The sequence below is a fragment of the Siphateles boraxobius genome, unplaced genomic scaffold, assembly GCF_051911475.1.
Source record: "Siphateles boraxobius isolate OS27281-9 unplaced genomic scaffold, OSU_SipBor_1 5, whole genome shotgun sequence".
Classification (NCBI taxonomy): domain Eukaryota; kingdom Metazoa; phylum Chordata; class Actinopteri; order Cypriniformes; family Leuciscidae; genus Siphateles; species Siphateles boraxobius.
Genome location: NW_027509141.1, coordinates 16,386,145 through 16,407,812, shown reverse-complemented (window position 1 = coordinate 16,407,812; position 21,668 = coordinate 16,386,145). Strand labels below are relative to the sequence as shown.

The 21,668-nt window shown below is 39.9% G+C and overlaps 1 protein-coding gene across 1 annotated transcript; it reads left to right on the top strand.

Annotated features, from left to right (window-relative positions):
- Positions 1-16,611: 16,611 nt before the first annotated feature.
- On the top strand, positions 16,612-20,329 carry atp5f1b (ATP synthase F1 subunit beta). Its single transcript, XM_077202875.1, has 10 exons — positions 16,612-16,785; positions 17,393-17,566; positions 17,668-17,842; positions 18,004-18,125; positions 18,660-18,844; positions 18,936-19,094; positions 19,187-19,309; positions 19,391-19,603; positions 19,694-19,895; positions 20,083-20,329. The coding sequence occupies exons 1-10, from the start codon at positions 16,680-16,682 to the stop codon at positions 20,178-20,180; spliced, it is 1,557 nt and encodes a 518-aa protein (XP_077058990.1). The 5' UTR covers positions 16,612-16,679; the 3' UTR covers positions 20,181-20,329.
- The last annotated feature ends 1,339 nt before the right edge of the window (positions 20,330-21,668 follow it).

Here is a 21,668-nt window from a genome sequence, read left to right as displayed (position 1 = left end):
TAATATAAGCCCTGTATGTGAAACTGGGCCTTAGATAGATATAGTATGTCACACTTGCTTTCAATGAAATGATTTTTAAAAATCACCATCCAGAAATCACAAGTCTCATGGAAAAATTAATTGCTCAAAACTTTGTCAACTTTGCAAACATTTGGTTCTTTTTAAAGTATAAAAATATGATGATGGATTTTAAGTGTGTACTTCTATGGAATAAGTTTGTCCAATTTTTAGATTCAATAACAGGGCCAGAGACCATTATGGTCCTTCTTGTAAATTATTTTAAATGATTCCCTGCAAAATGTACCTAATGTAAATGAACTGAATGAACAGTCACTGCTATTTTCACTGTTAGCACCTGAAAGCAAATAAACCCAATGAAGAAAAGCACAGAAGACAAAGGAGTAAACTGTCTTTAAACCTTTCCTCAAGGCTTTCTTGCACTGAAAAGAGCGTGTTCTCATCATTTCTCATCTGCCATGTGGAGATGAAGACCGATGTGAGTCCTTGAATACAAGTGTCAATCACGATACCTCGAGTTGAAACGTTTGTTTCCAAGTGAATTATATTCTACTAGTCGTGTTTGAGCAGACATAATGCATCATGTAAGTTGTAATGTTTCAGCCAAACCTGAAAGCGTTGAAGATTAATATGGAGGAGGAGGAGAATAACAGGTTTCATGTAGCCTATCGTCTTTAGAGTAATCATGATGAGGAGCTCGAGAGCGCCCCGTGCGGTGGTGAGCGGAATGACTCGGTTGTGAAGTGCTCAGCCTAGTCGCTCCATCACAAACCTCCAAGAGCCAAGCGATGCGCTCCTCCAGCGGTCAATAGTATTCGAAGAGCGAAATAACATTACCTGAAACTCATGAAGATTCATTAAAATACAGGAAAACCCCGGGCAACCCTTCGAAATCTCATCTTCTGGTGAGTTTAAAGTCAGCCGAACTTATTTTGACCTGAAGAGCTGGGAATCGTTCATGCTCAATATGCAAGATAAACGAGAGTAATACAGCCCGCAGTTAAATTACTGACTTTAAATATGTTTGTATATAGATTGAATATAATAGGTTGTTTTAGATTAAATGTATATAAAGTAGGTCACTGCTTTATATACATCTGAACGTCTAAAGCAACTGAGTGACAGATATATGGATGGATAGATATGGATAGTCATATTCAAAATTTAAATTAAATTATTATATCAGTTTAAAGCATAAATGTATAAGAATGTTTACTTTATGAAATTGTAATTGTGGAATATGTATATGATGTTCAAGATTAAATTCCTTATGCAGATAACATAGCCTATTAAAACATTTGCATAACCGTTAAGTCTTGTCATGCAAACATTAACATGTCTTGAGTAATAAAGTTATATGGCAGTGTAATTTCCTCACAGCCAAAGCTTTCACATCATCAGACTCTATGGTCTTGACGGCACTAATTGAATTGGCTCGGCCCAGAGCCATGGTACTGACATGACACACAAACAGGCAGGCGGATGTTTGAGGACCAGCACATTGCTATAATACTCATTACTGCTCTCTCTCTCTCTCTCTCATTTCTCCTTTTTATGCAGTGGCTGAGAAGGTCAACGGTATTGGAGGATGATTTTCAGTAATGAACATGACCGCACTGGACTTAAGAAGTCAGGTGAGAGGAGGGCGCTCCGCTCTCCAGGGTTGCCGTCCCCGGCTCTTTGCTGCGCCTGCGGGCTCTGTATCATGTTGGCGGGCATTAACATCACCCTGGTTGGTGCTCTTGCCTTTACTAAACTCCTCCCCTTAAACAACCCTCCCATCATCATCGGACCCATCCTCCTCTTGGTGGCCTTTTCATTTTTTGGAGCGTGTTGCATCTGCAGTCGACGACCTATCGGACAAACTTCTCGGCTGTCATCCGGACGGGACCGCTGGCCATTGATGAGGATGGGCGGAGCCGTGATCGAGATGGAGACCAGCGAGCACACTCTTCAGGACACAACAGCCATTCAGCTCAGTCCAACAAACTCCCCAAGCTCCTCGCACCGCTGCAGCCCCGCCCACCTTCCCGGTGCTCCACTCCACCCTTCAATAACCAATGAGTTCTCCAAGGGAAATGATGAGAGAACTCATAGTTTGGACCATGCTGTGCTAAATCAAACCCTTCAACCCTCCAAACTGCCTGTCTGACTCTGCAAACATCCACAGTCACACCAAGGTCTTTAAATAAGAAGTTTCATGAGCAGACATGTAATAGACCACGGACGAATTTCAGCTTGCCATCAGCTGACAGGGTCAGTCCGACCTTTGGCATAAGACTGGTGGTGAAATATAAAAAAGCACATCATCATTTCATCATCTCAGGCTCAGAATAACATGAAAAGGAAGAATACAGGATTAATGCAGGATCAATTTGAAAGTGTTTTATCCAGCGCTCCAGTCCTTTCTGGCAAATCAAATCTGGCAAATTGTCTGAGCTGAAGATAGAAATAGAAAATCTTGGACAATTTTGACTGGTGAAGGATGAATTTTGTTCATGCAGAAAAAGATCAACCTTACTCTGAAAGACTGCAGTGGAAATTATTATTATTACAGTTTTTAAAATGTAACTTATTTAATACAATCTTCAGACGTGAAACCTTTTTATTTGCAATGTGTATCGCACGTTGTTGAGTCTCTGTTCAAGAATGTTATTATCTGTGGTCTGATTGGGTTGTTTTTGACATTAAAAATGTTTAGTCGTACATATTACATAATTATCATATTAGTATATCCATAAACGCATAAAACTAGATGCATAGATATTCAATTTTTGGCAGATACCTAGCATAGGTTGCTAATTATTTTCATGTTACAGTGATGTTATATAAAATGTATATACTGTTTAGTCTTAATAAATTAAAAATAAAAGAGTTACTAATATCAATCATTTAAAATGCCACAAATCCAAATTTCTATCGTGAATCTCAAGATGGCGTAGGCTTATAGGTCCTCAACTCAACCTGCTTGCAATCACATTATTCTCTATAGGGCACAGCTGATTGGTTCGTGTTTTATCAGCAGCCAATGAGCTCGCGGCTCAAACTTCGAATAGGTCAGAATTTATTGTAGCAGTGCAGAACACTTTCAGAAACCCTCCACCTTCCCCAGCTCCACTTATATAGATCTGCAACGGGTCATTCATGTACACTATTTTGTACAGCAGCAGCATGTCCAACTGGCGCACAGCATCGTGTCGTGTATAACACGACTAGTAAGTCCCTTGCTCTGCAGCAGCAGCGTTGCAGATCTATTATATCTATCTATTCCTATTCCAACACCAAATATATCAACATTGTTATTCCCATTACCATGCCAAAGCACTCAGAGTTGTCATGACAGAAGTGAATTTAAGCATCACAACATTGTAATTTAAAAAATGCACATTGCTTTTGAGATTCACTAAAGATGACATTTAACAGAGTTATTAAATTAATAATTTTTTTAGAGATTAAGTTAGCATTAAGTTATTGTTTTACTGTGTCTGTATGATGGCACGTTCATCTCCATATTCTCTGTTCTTCTTGTCTGTTAGTTGACGTCAGTAATTGTGGAAAATGAGTCTCATTCGTGACATCAATAGCAAAATTTGATTGAACAGTCTGTGAGGAGGGAAATGACAAGCACATTCAAAAATTAGCGCAAATATTTACAATGTTAAATGAGGAAAGAATACGACAACTTCCTGTCAACACTTTCCAAACAGCATAATTTGTCCTGCTTTTCAACAGTCTGTTCCTCCTGATAACAACAGACAAAACCCCTCACACTGGTCCAAGAGCTACAAATCACAACAACACTGTAAAAATCTGCCTCAGATACACTAGTGATTGATCAAGGCCAATCTGAGCAAGTTGGATTTATATCACACAGATTACAGAAATCTCTTATCGTACAGGGCAAACATGTACAGGCAGCTCTAGCAACAGCTCAGGCGTGTTTGTTCAGTTGCACTGCTGTACCATCTGTGCACACAACACAATTACTGCTGCTGCTGAGACACCTCAGCATTTGCTACTTCCACATCAGGGTACACACAATGTAACAGGCTTCTCTGTATGTGTGCCTTTGGTCATTTACTCTTCTCCACAATGCTAATGTCCCAAAATTCAGACATAACAGAAACCCTTTTAAATTAAAGAATAACAGAACATTAAGCTAACAGATCACCCCCTATATTAATTTTGAGTAAACAAAAACATAACACTCAATTTTAACATTTACTCCTTTAACAGCCGGAAGCAAAGCACGTCCCCTGCCACGTCTGGTGCTTTGGGAGCGGAGGTTCATGGTGGGGTTTGCGCCCCGTCTTCACTCATACGCAATGTTCATTAAATTCAGTTGGCTCCTGCGAGCGAGCTGTTTTAGGGCACCAAGTTGGTACTTCTCTCCCATATAAAACAAAAGTGACTTCATCTGAACAGTGACACTTTTTTCTTTTTAGAGCTGTTTTACTGCCTAATTGAACTCTGTTTGCATCATAGAATCATTATTTATCTGTTATCAATGTAAAGCTGTATTTAAACGATCTGTATTGTAAAAAAAAAAAGCTATATAAATAAAGGTCACTTGACTTGGCTTTCTTCTTTTCAGCAGCTCAATGCATTTAGTTCATAACTTAAAGTTTCTTCAAGCTGTTCACAACCTCATGCTACTTTTCATCCTTGGTGTCTGCAACTACAAAAATCAAGACAAGTTAAAAACAGAATTAATTACATAATATGAGCAGATCTGTTGTTGTTTTTTCAGACAATTTTTTTTAAACCAAGCTAGAAAAAGGACAGAAAGGAAGTACAAGAATTTTCATTTTTTAAATGTAAACAAATATGTATGTGCATATGTATATTTATTGACAAGCGAGATTAATTCAGACAAACACAGTTTGGTTTAGTAGATTCACAGCCTGAAATGCTTCAGAGGCCGCACTCCGGCTTGTGCTGTAGTCAGGAAAAGACACCAAAGCAGTTGTGCACTTCGAATGGAAGAGACATCAGGGAACAAAAGATATGAATCAGTGGAAGAATGATTCGTACCCTTAAAAGATTCTTTCAACACACAGATTCATTTATGAACCACTAATATAGCAGTTCCTATCAGTGATGCTGGCCTTAACAGACACCACTATATCCAGACACAGATGAGAAATATATAAATGAATGAAGATGATAATGGTAATAGAAAAGCATATAGTACAGTACATGTAACAGAGTTCATGCTGCTCTAATTGACTTAGTGCTGATATCAAGTGTTGTTTACATTTAAATGAGCCTCAGCATTCTATGTCAGTACTGCAGCTTGAGTTGATATTTGAAATCAACACATCTATCCCTGAATCCTGATCACATACAAGCTCTTCACAACTGTACAATTTGACAAGTTTTATCAATTTGTCCTATTTGGAAAGTGTTTCTCCAGTCGCCATCATGGAGCAGCGTCGCCCGAGAAGAACCAGGGCTCTTCCCTCACACCTGAGAGGATTCTTGGTGGAGGGCATCTCTTCCATTCAAGACCAGTGTGAGCTTTCACAGCTGGCAAGTGTAATCAGGTTGGATCACACTTACAGCTGTATCTCTGAGAAAGCTCAACGACCCAACGGTTTGGAAGAGCGCTACCTGAAAAACGCTACTCTCCTTCCCAACATTCTTCCAGCAGCCACAGTCTCGAATGTGTATCCGGCACCTCTGTGTCAGCAGGAAGAGACTGTCTTCATCCACGGCTGCAGCGTTCAGGGCTACCGGGACGTTTACCGTTCTGTGGCTGAGCCCATGATAAAGACACGCTGTGGTCGGCACCGTCCCTACAGCCTTACACTTGGACTGAAGACCAAGCAGCGGCTGTGGGAGACACTCAACTGCCCTTCACTGGTGGAGACGGACGCGTCTGATCACCGAGAGCTTCTCCACAACCAGCAGAAGCTTCGCACCTCGCATCCACGTGGACATCAGTGAAGAGCCCATGCCAGAGGAACCCAGAAGAAAGAAGCACAGACACTGAGGCATTAGTGTCACGTAGAGCCCGGAGTACCACACAGCGGGACCTACGTAGGTCTATGTAAATACTGTATATAGTTATAGAGCAGTGGTTTTCAATCCTGGTCCTGGGGACCCACAGCTCTGCACATTTTATGTCTCCTTTATCTGACACACCCAGTTCAGTTCATAGAGCTCTTTCCTAACAAGCTGATGATCTGAATCAGGTGTGTTAAATGAGAGAGACATACAAACTGTGCAGAGCTGTGGGTCCCCAGGACTAGGATTGAAAACCACTGTTATAGAGTAAGCTTATAATTATAGAGTATAATGTTTATTTTGTTGAGTAACGTTAAGTGTTTATTTTGTTGAGTAACGTTAAGTGTTTCGCACATTGCGGTGTGGTTGTTAGGATGTTGTTAGTGATTGTCACTGCATTGATTTGCAGTTCCTAGGTTGTTCTGAGTGGTTTCTAGTGCTTGCTACGTGGTTTTCAGTATGTTTTAGGTGGTTCCCGTGTGTTGGCTTGTTTGCCAAGGTTTTCTGCGAGGTTGTTAACCTCTCTGTGGTTGCAGGACTCTTCTGAGTGGTTTTTCATGCAATGCAATGTGGTTGTTAGGATGTCTTGAATGGTTTGTTGAAATGCATTTGCTATTAAGCAGTTGGGTTAGGATAGGTTAAGGTCCCTCACATGGTTTGCAACTTGACGTGCTGTGAGGGCTTGAGTGTATCGGTGATGCTGAGAGCTACGCCACTGGTACTTCACAACTAGTGGTAGGGTCACCCATACTGGACAGGTCTCAGCTGAGATGCCAGACGAAGACAGACCACCTGATTCTGGACAGCAGCAGATTGGTCTGATGTTCCTGCCTCTTGCCAGTCACTGGCATGTGAAAACAACAACAACAGAATTATCTAAATGGAAGAAAATTCAAACTGGTTATGTGTGGAAGTCATCGATGGATGGAAGCAGCAGATTGGTCTGATGTTCCTGCCTCTTGCCAGTCACTGGCATGTGAAAACAACAACAACAGAATTATCTAAATGGAAGAAAATTCAAACTGGTTATGTGTGGAAGTCATCGATGGATGGAAGCAACCGTTCAAACATAACGAGGTAACAAGAATGGTTATTACATATTCCTGCATGCAAAGGTGTACGACAAGGCTGCATTTGTTTTTCAGTATTTTTGTAATAGCATTCAGTCAATCAAATCTGAAGACCAGTAATTATATTATATATTTTTTAAATGCTTGTATAATAATTCACCATGATTAATTGCAGATTTTGAAAGTGCTGAATCAGAATCTCTATATACTTTTGTACATAACCTAAAAGCCTTGCTAAAACTATGGGGATCTAAAGGACACAGTTCAAGTGGGAGAATTTAGACGACAAGCAGTGGAAGGGTTGAAAAGCATAAACAGCTGCGTAAACAGCTGCCTCTACCAGGCAAACTAAAACTCTGGTACTTTCAGTTTGGTCTACTGCCGAGGTTGCTGTGGCCACTGACTGTGTACGAGGTTTCTTTGACAACAGTGGATAAGCTGAAAGCGTTAATAAGTTCATATATCAGGAAATGGTTGGGAGTTCCATGCTGCCTCAGCAGAGTGGGACATTACAGTATAAGAATATTGCAGCTGCCATTCTCTTCTTTAACCAAGGAGTTTAAGTGTGCCAAGGTCAGACTGGAAATGACCTTAGTAGAATCACGCGACAAATGTGTAAGGGAGGCAGCACCTGTGTTAAAAACTGGTAGAAAGTGGTCAGCAAAGAAATCTGTGGAAGAGGCAAAGGCTGCCCTTCAAATTGGTGATATCGTGGGACAGGTACAGCATGGAAGAGGGGGTTTTGGGCTCAGTTTAGCTCCTCCTAAATGGCACAAGGCAGTCCCAGCTCAAAGGTGGAAGCTGGTAGTCAATGAGGTGCGAAAGCAGGAGGAGAGGATGAGGTGTATAAAGGCCATTTCCCAGGCCAAGCACGGAGAGTGGATGAGATGGTAGAGTGTGGAACAACGCAAGATGGGCTGGCAAGACCTTTGGTCAATGGAAGAGAGTAGGATCAGTTTCCTTATTAGGTCAACATATGATGTTCTCCCATCACCGCAGAACCTAAACCTCTGGGTAGGAGAGTATCCCTCTTGTCCTTTGTGTTCATCACCTGCCACATTAAGGCACATTTTGACAGGATGTAAGGTGGCTCTTAGCCAAGGTTGGTTTACTTGTCGCCATGGCCAAGTACTCCGTTGTTTGGCTTTAGCATTGGAAGACAAGCGTAACATGACCAATATGTTGCCACCTGTACTATCAAAACATTACACACAGAAGACAATATTCCTCCTCCCAGGCGAGCAACCACCAAGAAAAGGTGTTAAAACCAATTTTGCCCAGGACAACTGGAAGCTGCTAGGGACTGGAAGATGCTGGCTGATCCTGATCAACGGCTTATTTTTCCACCTGAGATTGCCACCACTAACCTCCGACCAGATATTGTTTTGTGGTCTGGATCAGCACGCATTGTTCAACAGATAGAGTTAACAGTGCCATGGGAGGATGCTGTAGATGAGGCATATGAGAGGAAGAAACTGTGGTATGCTTAGCTGGCCACTGAAGCAGAACAGCGAGGATGGAGATTCCGGGTTTATACAGTGGAAGTGGGTTGTCGGAGGACTCACACTCCACAACCCGGTTCCCCAGAGACGTCGGATTCAGTGGCCAAGAGTTACGTCGCACAGTAAAGAACTTATCTGAAGCAGCAGAAAGGAACAGCAACTGGCTGTGGTTGAGACGGAAAGATTCTGGCTGGCAGTGTACAGGCCGCCACGCTACGGTTTCGAAGAATTCTTGAAAAACTTGAAAGTCTGTTGGTTTATTTGTATAGTTTGCATAGTTTTCATAGTTATTACAGTTATTACGTTCCTGTTTATTTTGCGTGAATGAGAATTGGTGTTTGGATAGATTTTGCGGTAGTATGCCATACGGAACCCTTGCCACTGACCTGCTTTAACGTCGGCAGTGGGGCTCGACAGCCTAAGTCAAACGGGTTGGGGCGTATGGTCGGGTTGCGGAGAGATTGTGGTTTGATCACATGTGAACTACGAGGAAGGAGTAACCTCAGCAGCAGGAGGGATGTAAAGGTCAGTAAGCTGGGCTGAGTTGAATGGGGGACGGAGGGGGGTGACTCTTGGACGCCAGAGTCACTGTCGAGCCCTCTTGAGGTGTCGTGGGCTAGTCGACGAAACACTGAGGACGGAAGGTGCCCACTTGAAGACCCTAGAGATGTTCCCTACTCAGCTCAATCCAGACGGTTGTCATGGGGAGACCGCACTGTGGTTGCAGCCGTTGTGTTTGCTGACGCGTAAAATACACTGCAGCTATTAACACCAGACAGAAGAAGATTCACATCACCATATGGAAAGCGTAAATGGATGGAGAAGCATAGGTTACTGTAAAGCTACGTCTTAGTTGGTGCTTATCTTGGCGAAAGCCGAGTACAAATCAGCATGAAGTTTTAAATTCTACTCTTGTGTAATGGAAATCATTTTAATACAAAATATATTGGAAAAAATTAAACTATGAAACACTGAAAAAAACTAAACCAAAACAAACAAATCACACTACGAAAACTATATAAACCACATCAGAAGCTTAAAACTTTAATAACCTTGTGTTGTGGGTTGCCAAAGCGTTATGTTGTTGAGGAATTGAACAAAATTATAAATATGATAAAATATGTATTAATATAATATATTAAATATTATAAAAAATTTTAGTCAGGTTGGGATCGTTTCCCCAACACAAAAGACAACACAAAATTGTATTTTTTCTGTCCATATTAAGGCCCTGTGTCCACCAATGCGTTTTTTCAGGCGTATTTTTCCAATTGTTTTCAATGTGTAACAGGGCACTTTTTTATCGGTCGCAGAGAGTTGAAGAAAGTTTAACTTTGGGTAAAACACAGCGCTCATCACTGTCACTTTTTACCCAACCGCCCAATCACAGTGGAGGAGGGGTAAAAATACCACACCAACCAATCGTCACATTCTGCATGTACAACGTCAGATGACAACAAGCTTAAAAACAGAACGAAATCATTTAAAATAGCCAAAGCAAATACTTTACAATGTATCGACATTTTTATATAGAAGCAACACAGAAACAAACTATGTGAAATCAAATACTACTAGTAACACTTTTGCGGATATTCAGTATCATAGAAAGCAAAGAGTCTCAACTGAAAAAAACGCTGCGCTGCCAAAACGCTCTCAAGCGCCCACAGCTAGGTGTTTTCAACAAAGCACCTAGCATTTTCAGCTGGCTAAAAACGCTTTGGTGGACACACGGCCTAAAAGTATTGCAGGATAGTCAACTTTGGAGAGGCTAGCAATAGCAAGCTAATGTTAGCTTTGAAAGCATAAGATCCCACCCTCCCTTCAGAGCGTCTCCAAAACCACACCTCCTAAACATGACAGCACAGCAGAGTCTGCAAAGCATCACGAGAGACTGTGTTAAAATACCTCACGTCTCAAAGCACATAACATTACAATAATGAAAGTAAACAACTTAGAGCTCTGACTTGTACCACCTGACTGCTACAGATTAATTTCGCCATTGATAGTGTTGCCATAGAAATGCGTAATTTCGAGTCTGGGGACGTGAACAGCTCCGTGTAGAACGTCACAGGTTTTCATCTCTTAACCACGGTAATTACGACATGGCGTGAAAGCATCATGAGCTTGTTGTTTTGGTTAAGGAGGAACTGTAAAGACAGCTGCTGTTCGATTGCGGTGCTCTGTGACTGTCTGTCCCTGCATAGCCTATGGAACAAATGTGAAAAGCCCCAAAGACATACAAGTTTGAATCGACATGTGGGTAAGTTGATAATGACAGAATTTAAATTTTTGCCTGAACTATCCCTTTAATGTCTGTGACCTTGATTTCCTGAAGACCAGTTTAAAGAGTGGTCTGCTATTGATTCACAAACTAGATTCAGCAGCCAGTTTTGACCATGATAATCGACCTGCAATCGATTTTCAGGGTCATGATCTACCAGTTTTGAATAGACCGTAAAATTAATAGGTTGTTAAGAAAGTTTAGAAGAAATTTGTCTATGCGAGTAGAAATCAGTGTAGTGTACACCTGTATTACTGCTACTGAATGACAAAAGACAAAACCACCTGATTCTTGACAGCAGCAGATTGGCCTGATGTTCCTGGCAGAAGATCACAGGCTTGTGATGACAACATCAGAATTACCTAAATTGAAGAAAATTCTGTCTGATTATATAAGTGGAAGCCATTGATGGATTGATAGAAGCAACCCTTTGAAAAGAAAGTAGAAACACAGGTTGGTTTAATGTTAGTAAAGGTGTACAACAAGGCTGCATTCGTTCTTCAACTTGTAACAGCGTTCATCCAACCAAATTTGAAGAATCTGTAATTATATTATATTATATAATATTCTTGTATGTGTGTGATAAATCACTTCTTATCTCAGGCAAAAAAATCTACAGTCAAGTCACCTTTATTTAGATAGCACTTTATACAATACAGATTGTTTCAAAGCAGCTTTACAGTGATAACAGGAAAATTCAGTGATGCATACAGACTTCATTTCTGCTGTAAAGCTGCTCTAAAATACAATAGTAGACAGTCATTATTCATCTGCAATCAGTTAACTGTTGATTCAGTTCGGTTCAATAACTCTGTACAATTCTTCAATTATGGAATGAGTTCAATTCAGCTATAGAGCAGCTCTGGAGAAAACCGTGGTGTCAGATCAGTTCTCATCCAATTGTGTCAGTGCATTCAAGTCAATAATATTGCCAAATATTGACAATATCAGAAGTTAAACTATAAAAGCCCTGTGTTGTGGGTTGCTAGAGTGTCGTTATTTGACTGCATATATAATAAAATAATAAAAATGTAAATTGTAGGCTATTAAAATTATTTTTCTGAGTATGGTTTCTAATGTCTGATAATATTTTATATATTTTTATGAATCAAGATAAAAGACAATATACAAACGGATCAGTCACCCAACACTGTCCATATTGAGTCAAAGTGGTCTTATGTTGTTTTGGACCTCTTAGACTTTCAATGTGTGGACAAAAATAGCTGAAACATTCTTCCAAAAATATTTTTTGAGCTCAGCATAAGAAAGAAAGTCATACATGAGAATGATATTAGGGTGGGTAAATAAGGATTTTTTTTTTTTTTTTACTAAACTATCCCCTCAATGTCTCTGCTAGACTCACAATCTGGATTCAGCACTCAGATTTAAACATTATATCGACCTGCAGCTTTTCCTGGTTGTGATCTACCAGCAATGCATAGAATGTTCAATTAATTGGTTATCAAAGAGTTTAGAATAGGAAAACTTGTGTTAAGAAATCATCAACCTTTCTTCAGTGAGAAAAAGAGCAGAGTGTAGAGCACCACTTACCTGTCATTACTGATGTAAATGGATGCTACAGAATGACTTAGAAAACAGACATCTAAAAAAAAAAAGAAAAAAAAGAAAAGAAAACAGACATCTAGAAGGACAGAGAAAGACAATAAAGACATGACTAGACTTTATATGAATAAAAGTGTCTGTGGGTTCATGTCTCTTTCCTGTCTGTCCTGTGTTTCCCTTGTCTTGTGTGAACTTTAGTTATTTCCTGTGCTGTCTCATGTTTTGTAGTTTTTCTGTTGCATCCAAATGCAAGCACTTCAATAAAACAAACAGGTAATCCAATGGACTCAGGACAGGAACACGGAACAGCTACCAGCAACATCAAAACAACTCACAAAGACAGGGCTGAAACACAGGGCTTAAATAAAGGGGTAAACGAGCTAACAAGAGGGCGTGGTTAATCAGAAACACCTGGGGATACTTATAAACTAGAAAAACTACAAAGGACTACAAAAAATGACACAGCACAGGAAATAACTAAAGTTCACACAAGACAAGGGACACACAGAACAGACAGGAACAAGACATGAACCCACACCGTGACAATAAGCTATATGCACTTTTATATGTATATGTGTATAGTGTGCACAAATACAAACACAATTATTTTTATAGGCCTAAGATCATTTGTATGTTTAATTAAAAACATTATTAAATTACTTGCATTCACTTCATTTGTTTGCAGATGTAAGTTATACTCGGATGTTTACAATATGCTGTCATACTGTGAATGTATTTGGAAAAGTTTTTGGAAACATTATTATTCATGGTCTATGTTATTATCGGAGGTATACTGCTGGTTGGGTTAATTAAAAAGCGCACAGAGACTATTCTATTTATTTTTCGAAATTAGTTGTGGTCGCATAACTGCACAGTTCAGCGTTTTAACTCACCTGATGACTCGAGCTTGAGTCCTGAAGCGATTTACAGCATTCATACAGTTATTGGATTTGAATCAACAACAATATTATTTATACATTTTTACTCCTCTTCTAAAAACATTGTTAGTGTTATATTAATAATCTTGCAATAATAATATTTTTTCATAAACAGTAGGCTATGAATAAATTAATTTAAATGATTCATATTTTCCGTCTCGCCATCATTATCTTTGAAATCAAGCCTTCAACGAACATACAGTAAATTCTTCCGTATATTTAGTTAATTCAATTCAATTCAAATTTATTTGTATAGCGCTTTTCACAATACATATTGTTTCAAAGCAGCTTTACAGAAAGTGCATTTCAGAAATGTACATAGAAAAATACAGTTAGCTAATCATGTATTAATTTAGGGCATAACATATCGCCGGCGTTGAGTCGTCTCTTCACAGGCATTGAGTCGTCTCTTCACAGGCGTTTAGTCTTCTCATCGCAGGCGTTGGGGGATCTGAAGTCTCCGTGAGAGGCTGGATACAAACTGGAGCTGACGAACGCCATTTACCTCGGGACTAGCGTCCCGAGATAACAGCAGAAAAGCAAATGGGAAATAATTATCATAGCTGCTGTTCATAATATTAATGCATTCGATCTGATTCAACAGTGGTATAAAAGTTAAGCATTAAGTGAATGCTTGGCTAAAGAGATGCGTCTTTAATCTAGATTTAAACTGGGACAGCGAGTCTGAGTCTCGGACAATATCAGGAAGGCTGTTCCAGAGTTTAGGAGCTAAATGCGAGAACGCCCTCCCTCCTTTAGTCTTTAGTGGACTTAGATATCCTAGGAATGACCAGAAGCCTCGAATTTAGTGATCTTAAAGAACGCCATGGATTGTAGGGCGATAGAATTTAATAGTCCATTAAATACACAGGAGCTAGACCATTTAGGGCTTTATAGGTCAGTAATAGTACTTTGTAATTGATACGGAACTTAATAGGTAACCAGTGCAGAGATGATAAAATTGGTGTTATATTATCATATTTTCTTGACCTAGTAAGAACTCTAGCAGCTGCATTTTGCACTAACTGTAGCTTGTTTATTGAGGATGCAGGACAGCCAGCTAATAAAGCATTACAGTAATCTAGTCTCGAGGTCATGAATGCATGAACTAACTTTCCTGCATCAGAAACAGATAGCATGTTGCGTAGCTTAGCAATGTTTCTAAGGTGGAAAAAGGCTGTTCTTGTAACATATGAAATATGATTTTCGAAAGACAAGTTGCGGTCTAGTATAACACCCAGGTCTTTTACTGTAGTGGAAAAAGTAACAGGACATCCTTCTAAATTAAAGTTGTATTGTACGAGGTTTTGTGGGTAGTTTTTTGGACCAATAAGTAATACCTCCGTTTTATCTGAATTTAATAGCAGGAAATTACACGTCATCCAGCATTTTATATCTTTGAGACACTCTGTCAATTTAGATGAGTTAGTGTTTTCATCTGGCCGTGATGAAATATATAATTGAGTATCATCAGCATAACAGTGGAAATTAATTCCATGTTTTCTTATAATATTACCAAGTGGCAGCATATATACTGAGAATAGCAGAGGACCTAACACCGATCCTTGCGGCACTCCATAGTCTACTGACGCTATTTTTCCCCATTTAAACAGACAAAATGATAACGGTCTGATAAGTACAATGTAAACCAGCTTAATGCCTGTCCCTGAACACCAGTGTAGTTTTGTAGTCGATCTAAGAGTATTTTATGATCTATAGTGTCGAACGCAGCGCTAAGATCGAGTAGAACTAGTATTGAGATACAGCCTTGGTCAGAAGCTAAAAGTAAATCATTTGTAATTTTAACTAGCGCAGTATCTGTGCTATGATGCGGTCTGAATCCTGACTGAAATGTTTCATAGATATAATTTTCTTGCAAAAAAGAGCCAAATTAAGCGGACACAACTTTTTCTAGTATTTTAGACATAAATGGTACCAAAGTTAACCAAAGTACCATTTATTGACAGCAAAAACTTTACAGCCTTCAACGAGCGCATGCGTGATTCGTTTTTTTACCATAGGATTTTTGTGTTCTGTAAAAAATAAAATAAATAATAATTATTTGAAGCCAAAAAAAGTATATGCAAATCGAAAAAAAAAAAAAAGACAAAACGTACAAAACTGTGAGCAACACTGAACTGAAAAAAAATACTTTGTAACTTTGTACTGCTTTTATGATGGAACAAACCCACAAAGCATTGTGAGTGACATAATCTAATTAAAATGACTTTGAAGATGCTGATTGTGTATAGCTACAGAAATAAACATATTTTGCGTGTATTGCAAAATGTGCATACAAATATTTAAGTTTGAAGAGGTGGATTGATGACTTCAATAAAAACATATCCATAAAACATCGTAGCCTACTGTAGCTCACAGAAGGTCTGTCCTGTCTGTCAGGTTAAGCTATCGTTAAACATTACACTTAAGTGTACACTTACCTAATTAGGTAACATTCTAAATGTTCACATTTTTGTAATACTTTTTTGTAACCCTCTTTTCCCCTTGATATGAATAAGGGTTAACTACCCTGAGTCATGCATTGCAGATTAGATATTTTTTTATCTAATCGAACCAAAAATTATTTTATAAAATGTTTAAATTCCCATATTTTATGTTATAGTTTTATTTTGTTGTCAGAACAAATCATAATGGGCTTATTGGCCATTCACATACTAATAAGACAGCAACTGTCACTCATACACAACTTCTGACAAAATTTCTAAAAACTGTTCAGTCGATAAACGTTTAAGTTACACAACAACGACATCTAGAGGCCACAAGCTAGCTAACATAGGCTATGAATCGTCACTGACGTGTGTATGTAAGAAACTGATATTTCGATTTACGGTTATATATAATCTGCTCAAAAGCATTGCATGTTTATTGTGCTCTAAAACAGATGTGGGTGGAGCACGCAAACAGACTTGTGGATATTAAGTCTTAAACAAACGCATTCTAGATCATAATAATAATACCAAGGCGGTCTGTTATTGATCCCTTATTTTGTGTAAATGCACTCTTATATATTTATAGGCTTCTACGGTACTACATTTGGCCAAAATGTTCCAAATCATTGCTCAATGGTTCCCCACTACACCATGCACTACACACATACAGTGTAATGCTAATTCTGTTCATTGTAACGATGCCCAGTCTGTCCTTCAGCACTGACGCATGCGTAGACGCTCAGTTCCCTTGTCGCCATGTCTAAAACGCATGCGCAGTGTGAGGCGCAAGCGGCACCGTATATAAACTCGCGAGCCTCTGCCCCATTCCACCTTCAGCCATTTTAACGATGTTGGGAGCTGTGGGACGCTGCTGCACCGGGGCTTTGCAAGCTCTTAAGCCCGGGGTGACCCCCCTGAAGGCCCTCAACGGAGCTCCAGCAGCACTATTTTCTCGTAAGTAGAAATAATTGTTTCTTAGAATGGTTATTTTTAACGCAGCTCTTCTGACAGCAAACGTCACCGCCAGCGCGAGACTGCTAAATGGCAGCATGCGGACAGCAAGTGCAGGCCGCAAAGTTTTTACTGGAATATTTTCAATAATTGCTCTCGCCTGATGCTCTGCATGTAAGTTGATTTGTGGTAGATATATGCTGCTATAATGGAATACTCCATTTAATGATAACAACTAATTCTGATTGGTAGGAAAACAGGAATGACCTTTATGTGTCATGGAGAGGAGGCTCGCGCTGCTAGTGTTCGCAGCTCGCGAGGTCATGGCTCAGATAAACGTGGAATAAGATCACGAGTTAATGCAATATCATATATGACCCTTCACTAGTTTTAAGTGCATATTGGAGGCGGGTCCCAGCAGATTTTTAACGGCTTTATCTCTAGAACATCGACTTGTTTAGGTGCATTCATTTGCCTGTTTTGATTTCTCAGGCCAATAAACAAAAACTACATCGACACGACTTTCAGAAGAGCTTTTTTTGTTGTAATTTGGGTTTCAATTACAAATGGGTAACTTTCTATGTCATTTGTTTCTGTTCCTCCCCTTCAGGCAGGGATTATGCTGCTCCTGCCGCTGCTGCTGCCACCGCCAGCGGGCGTATCGTTGCGGTCATCGGTGCCGTAGTGGACGTCCAGTTCGACGAGGGTCTGCCCCCCATTCTCAATGCCCTGGAAGTTGCTGGCCGTGACAGCAGGCTAGTCCTGGAGGTCGCTCAGCATCTGGGTAACATGCCTAAAGCTTGACTGAAACTGATCGTTCAATGCTAAAATATGAATGTCATGATGAATTTGTACATGCAAATTATAGTTTTTGCTGTTCTTTAGGGGAGAGCACTGTTCGTACCATCGCTATGGATGGTACTGAGGGACTGGTGCGTGGTCAGAAGGTTCTGGACACTGGTGCCCCCATCAGAATCCCTGTGGGACCTGAGACGCTTGGCAGGATTATGAATGTCATTGGTGAGCCCATTGATGAAAGAGGACCAATTTCCACAAAACAGTGAGTATTAATGAAGAGCACTAAAGCAACCTCATTGTTTTTGCAAGCTAATTTTATGGCTGTTATGCCTCTTGTAAAGTGTATAATTTGTCCATTCAAATAGATGCTGATCTATTTGTGGCAATGTCTTTAAAAGTTTAATATTGTGATCTATTCTTCAGGACTGCCCCCATCCATGCTGAGGCACCAGAATTCACAGACATGAGTGTCGAACAGGAGATTCTGGTCACAGGAATCAAGGTTGTAGACCTGCTGGCCCCCTATGCCAAGGGTGGCAAGATTGGTATGTGTATATTTACACTATCATACAAAAGTTTGGGGTCTGCAAGGTGTATTTGTTTTTCTTAAAGTGACTTATTCAACAAGGATGCATGAAATTGATCAAAAGTGAGAGTAAAGTTATTAATGAAACTTTACAAAAGATTTTCTTGTCAAATAATCATGAGAAAAGTATCACCGTTTCCACAAAATTAAGTGGAAACCGCTATCAACATTGAGAAGCATTTATTGAGCAGCAAATCAGCATATTAGAATGATTTCTGAAGAATCATGTGACACTGACTGGAGTAATGATGCTTAAAATTCAGCTTTATTACAGGAATAAATTAATTTTAAGATATTAAGTTATTTTAAGTTGTAGTAAAATTTCACAATGTTGTGATTTTCATCTTTATTTAAATGCATCTCTATTTTTTTCCAAACCTTTAAGATCTTACTGACCCCAAACTTTTGAATGTGTTTTTTTTTTTTATTCATATTGTGGCAGAAGATGTTTGTTTTATGATTTTGGACTAAAGGCACCCTCTCGTTTTTTCAGGTCTTTTTGGTGGAGCTGGTGTGGGAAAGACTGTATTGATTATGGAGCTGATCAACAATGTTGCCAAGGCTCATGGTGGTTACTCCGTGTTTGCTGGGGTGGGAGAGAGAACCCGTGAGGGAAACGATCTTTACCATGAGATGATTGAGTCTGGTGTCATCAACCTGAAGGACACCACCTCAAAGGTAACTTGTAGATATAAATATCCTCTGATACTGTAGTTAAATTTGGTCCATCTTGAGAACTAAGTTATGAGGTGGTCTTGGTTCCCGCTAGGTGGCGCTGGTGTACGGACAGATGAACGAGCCCCCAGGTGCCCGTGCCCGTGTGGCTCTGACTGGACTGACCGTTGCAGAGTATTTCCGTGACCAGGAGGGGCAGGATGTGCTGCTCTTCATCGACAACATTTTCCGCTTCACCCAGGCTGGATCAGAGGTCAGTGTTGGGATTGTTTTGAGGTTTAAACTTTCATTTTGTTAGTCTGAAATGAGCGTTTTATAGATTGGGTTTTATTTCTGTTCTCATAGGTGTCTGCCCTGCTGGGTCGTATCCCCTCTGCTGTGGGTTATCAGCCAACTCTGGCCACTGACATGGGTACCATGCAGGAAAGAATCACCACAACCAAGAAGGGTTCAATCACATCTGTGCAGGTATGCCTCCTTTTGTTTGCACAGCACACACTCCCGCTTCCTAGATCTCTTCATGGTCTTCAATGTCATTGTTTCTCATAGGCCATCTATGTGCCTGCTGATGACTTGACTGATCCTGCTCCTGCCACCACATTCGCTCACTTGGATGCCACCACTGTGTTGTCCCGTGCCATTGCTGAGCTGGGCATCTACCCCGCCGTGGATCCACTGGACTCCACCTCCCGTATCATGGACCCCAACATTGTGGGATCTGAGCATTATGATGTAGCCCGTGGTGTCCAGAAGATCCTTCAGGTGAGCGCCAACGAGTAAAGGCTTCATCGGAGCACTTCACTCCATTTTGAATTCCAACCCCTGACCTTGTTCCTGCTCTTCTCTGTGTAGGACTACAAGTCCCTGCAGGATATCATTGCTATTCTGGGTATGGATGAGTTGTCTGAGGAGGATAAACTCACAGTGGCTCGTGCACGTAAGATCCAGAGGTTCCTGTCCCAGCCCTTCCAAGTCGCTGAGGTCTTCACTGGACACATGGGCAAGCTGGTGCCCCTGAAAGACACCATCAAGGGCTTCAAGGCCATTCTGAATGGTAAGTCAGGTCCTTCCGTTTGTCTTGGCTGTTTTTATTAGTCTCTTTTGGGAATATATCCAGGCTGTAATGAGTATTTGTTGATTGTATTATAGTTTGTAAGGTGTCATAAGGTACCTATAAAGAAAATGTAGATTTATAATACTGTTTTTATTCAGTGTTGCTCATAGTGTTTGTTTTTTCCTAGGTGAGTATGATCCTTTGCCCGAGCAGGCCTTCTACATGGTGGGCCCCATCGAGGAGGTCGTCCTGAAGGCAGAGAAACTGGCTGAGGAGCATTCGTAAATGAGTCTGTTTAAATGTGTCAGGACAGGTTGAATGAAAGGGAGAAGCACTTGGTTTGTAACGTCACATTCAAAAAACAAATTGTATCTTTATCGCTGGTCATTTCTGAAGTTATATTTAATGATGGAAATAAAACTGTCTTACCGTGATCTGTTTCTTTGTCTATTTTTGTTTAATTTTAAGAAGTTGACTTGTCCTATAAACCTACCATTTCTAAGCCCTCTAAAAATCATTAGTTTTGTTAAAAGGGTCTGTTAAAAAGCCCTGTTTTTAAGATCGTTTCTGATGAAATAGAATTGTTAAGATTGAAATTTGGACAAATGCTTCTGTCCCGAGAATTTTAGGTTTCTGTGGTAGCACCCCCCTCCACAATGGTTTCATAGGTGCAGCTGGAACAATATTCATAAAACGCATTAAACTTTAGTTTACAAAGACGTGAAACTCACCGAGTGGTCTGGGGTGTTCACTGATATGCTCACACAAAAATCGATTTTAACTAAAGCACTAAAGTTTAACATGTTTTATGAATGATTGTTCACTGCCCCTATGAAACCATTATGGAGGTGGGAGGGTGCTTAACACAGAAACTGAAAATTCTCGGGACAGCAGCATGTGTCCAAATTTCAATTTTTAACCGTTCTATTTCATCAGAAACGATCTTAAAAACAGGGCTTTAATTGTAAAATACCGAACTTGTCCTTAAGTCTGCATAAGAAAAGTGTTAATATTTTACATGTTCATATCTCAATCATGTGTTGTCCTGAGCTGGGACATTGGGAAACCGAATGACAACTGGTATTTATATGCATATTATGTAAATAGTCTGTTACACTTATAAAAAATAACAAGCTATTTAATTGTACTCTGGCCATCTAAATGACAATGAGCTTCATATTCTCACAATATATTCAATTTAAAGAGCAGCTGCTGAATTAAACGTTGGAATAAACAGTTATTTACGGTTAAAAAAATGGACCATTTTCATTATCCTTAGAATACCATTCTCGTAAAGGTGGGACAATTTATCTCTGATTCTGGGACAAATGGGATACCATGAAATATTCGAGAATAGTTGGCAGGGCAGGTAAACGCTTATAACACTGTTAGACTAATATCTTACCACACCTTTTCGCACAATGGTATATTTTTGGTGTTTGACATAACTGATAATGTATCAGCATTTAGTGTTAAATCTTCTCGCTCATAAAATATTCCGAATGGAGATGTTTAGAACAACTACCACAATTTCAGCAATTCAAGTCTGTAGATTTAGCAGCCTCTTCATAGATGTATTTTAAATAGCAAGGCCTTTGAAATTGACTGTGGATATTCTGCTAAAGTCACATTCTCCCTGTTTGCAAAAGTTTTGGTGCTACAATCTAAATTTGGATCTGATGTCCTAGCAGAGCTCAAATTGGTAGATACTGACTGTACCATGAGCCAAATTAACAACTGGCCACATGATGGAGCCATTGCCCTACAAGCGGG

Bases quoted from the DNA above. Each gene is read 5' to 3' on its own strand.
- atp5f1b (XM_077202875.1), top strand. From the start codon at position 16,680: ATGTTGGGAGCTGTGGGACGCTGCTGCACCGGGGCTTTGCAAGCTCTT. The intron at 18,126-18,659 runs GTATGTGTATAT...TCGTTTTTTCAG, and splicing joins TGCCAAGGGTGGCAAGATTG to GTCTTTTTGGTGGAGCTGGT. The intron at 19,896-20,082 runs GTAAGTCAGGTC...GTTTTTTCCTAG, and splicing joins CTTCAAGGCCATTCTGAATG to GTGAGTATGATCCTTTGCCC.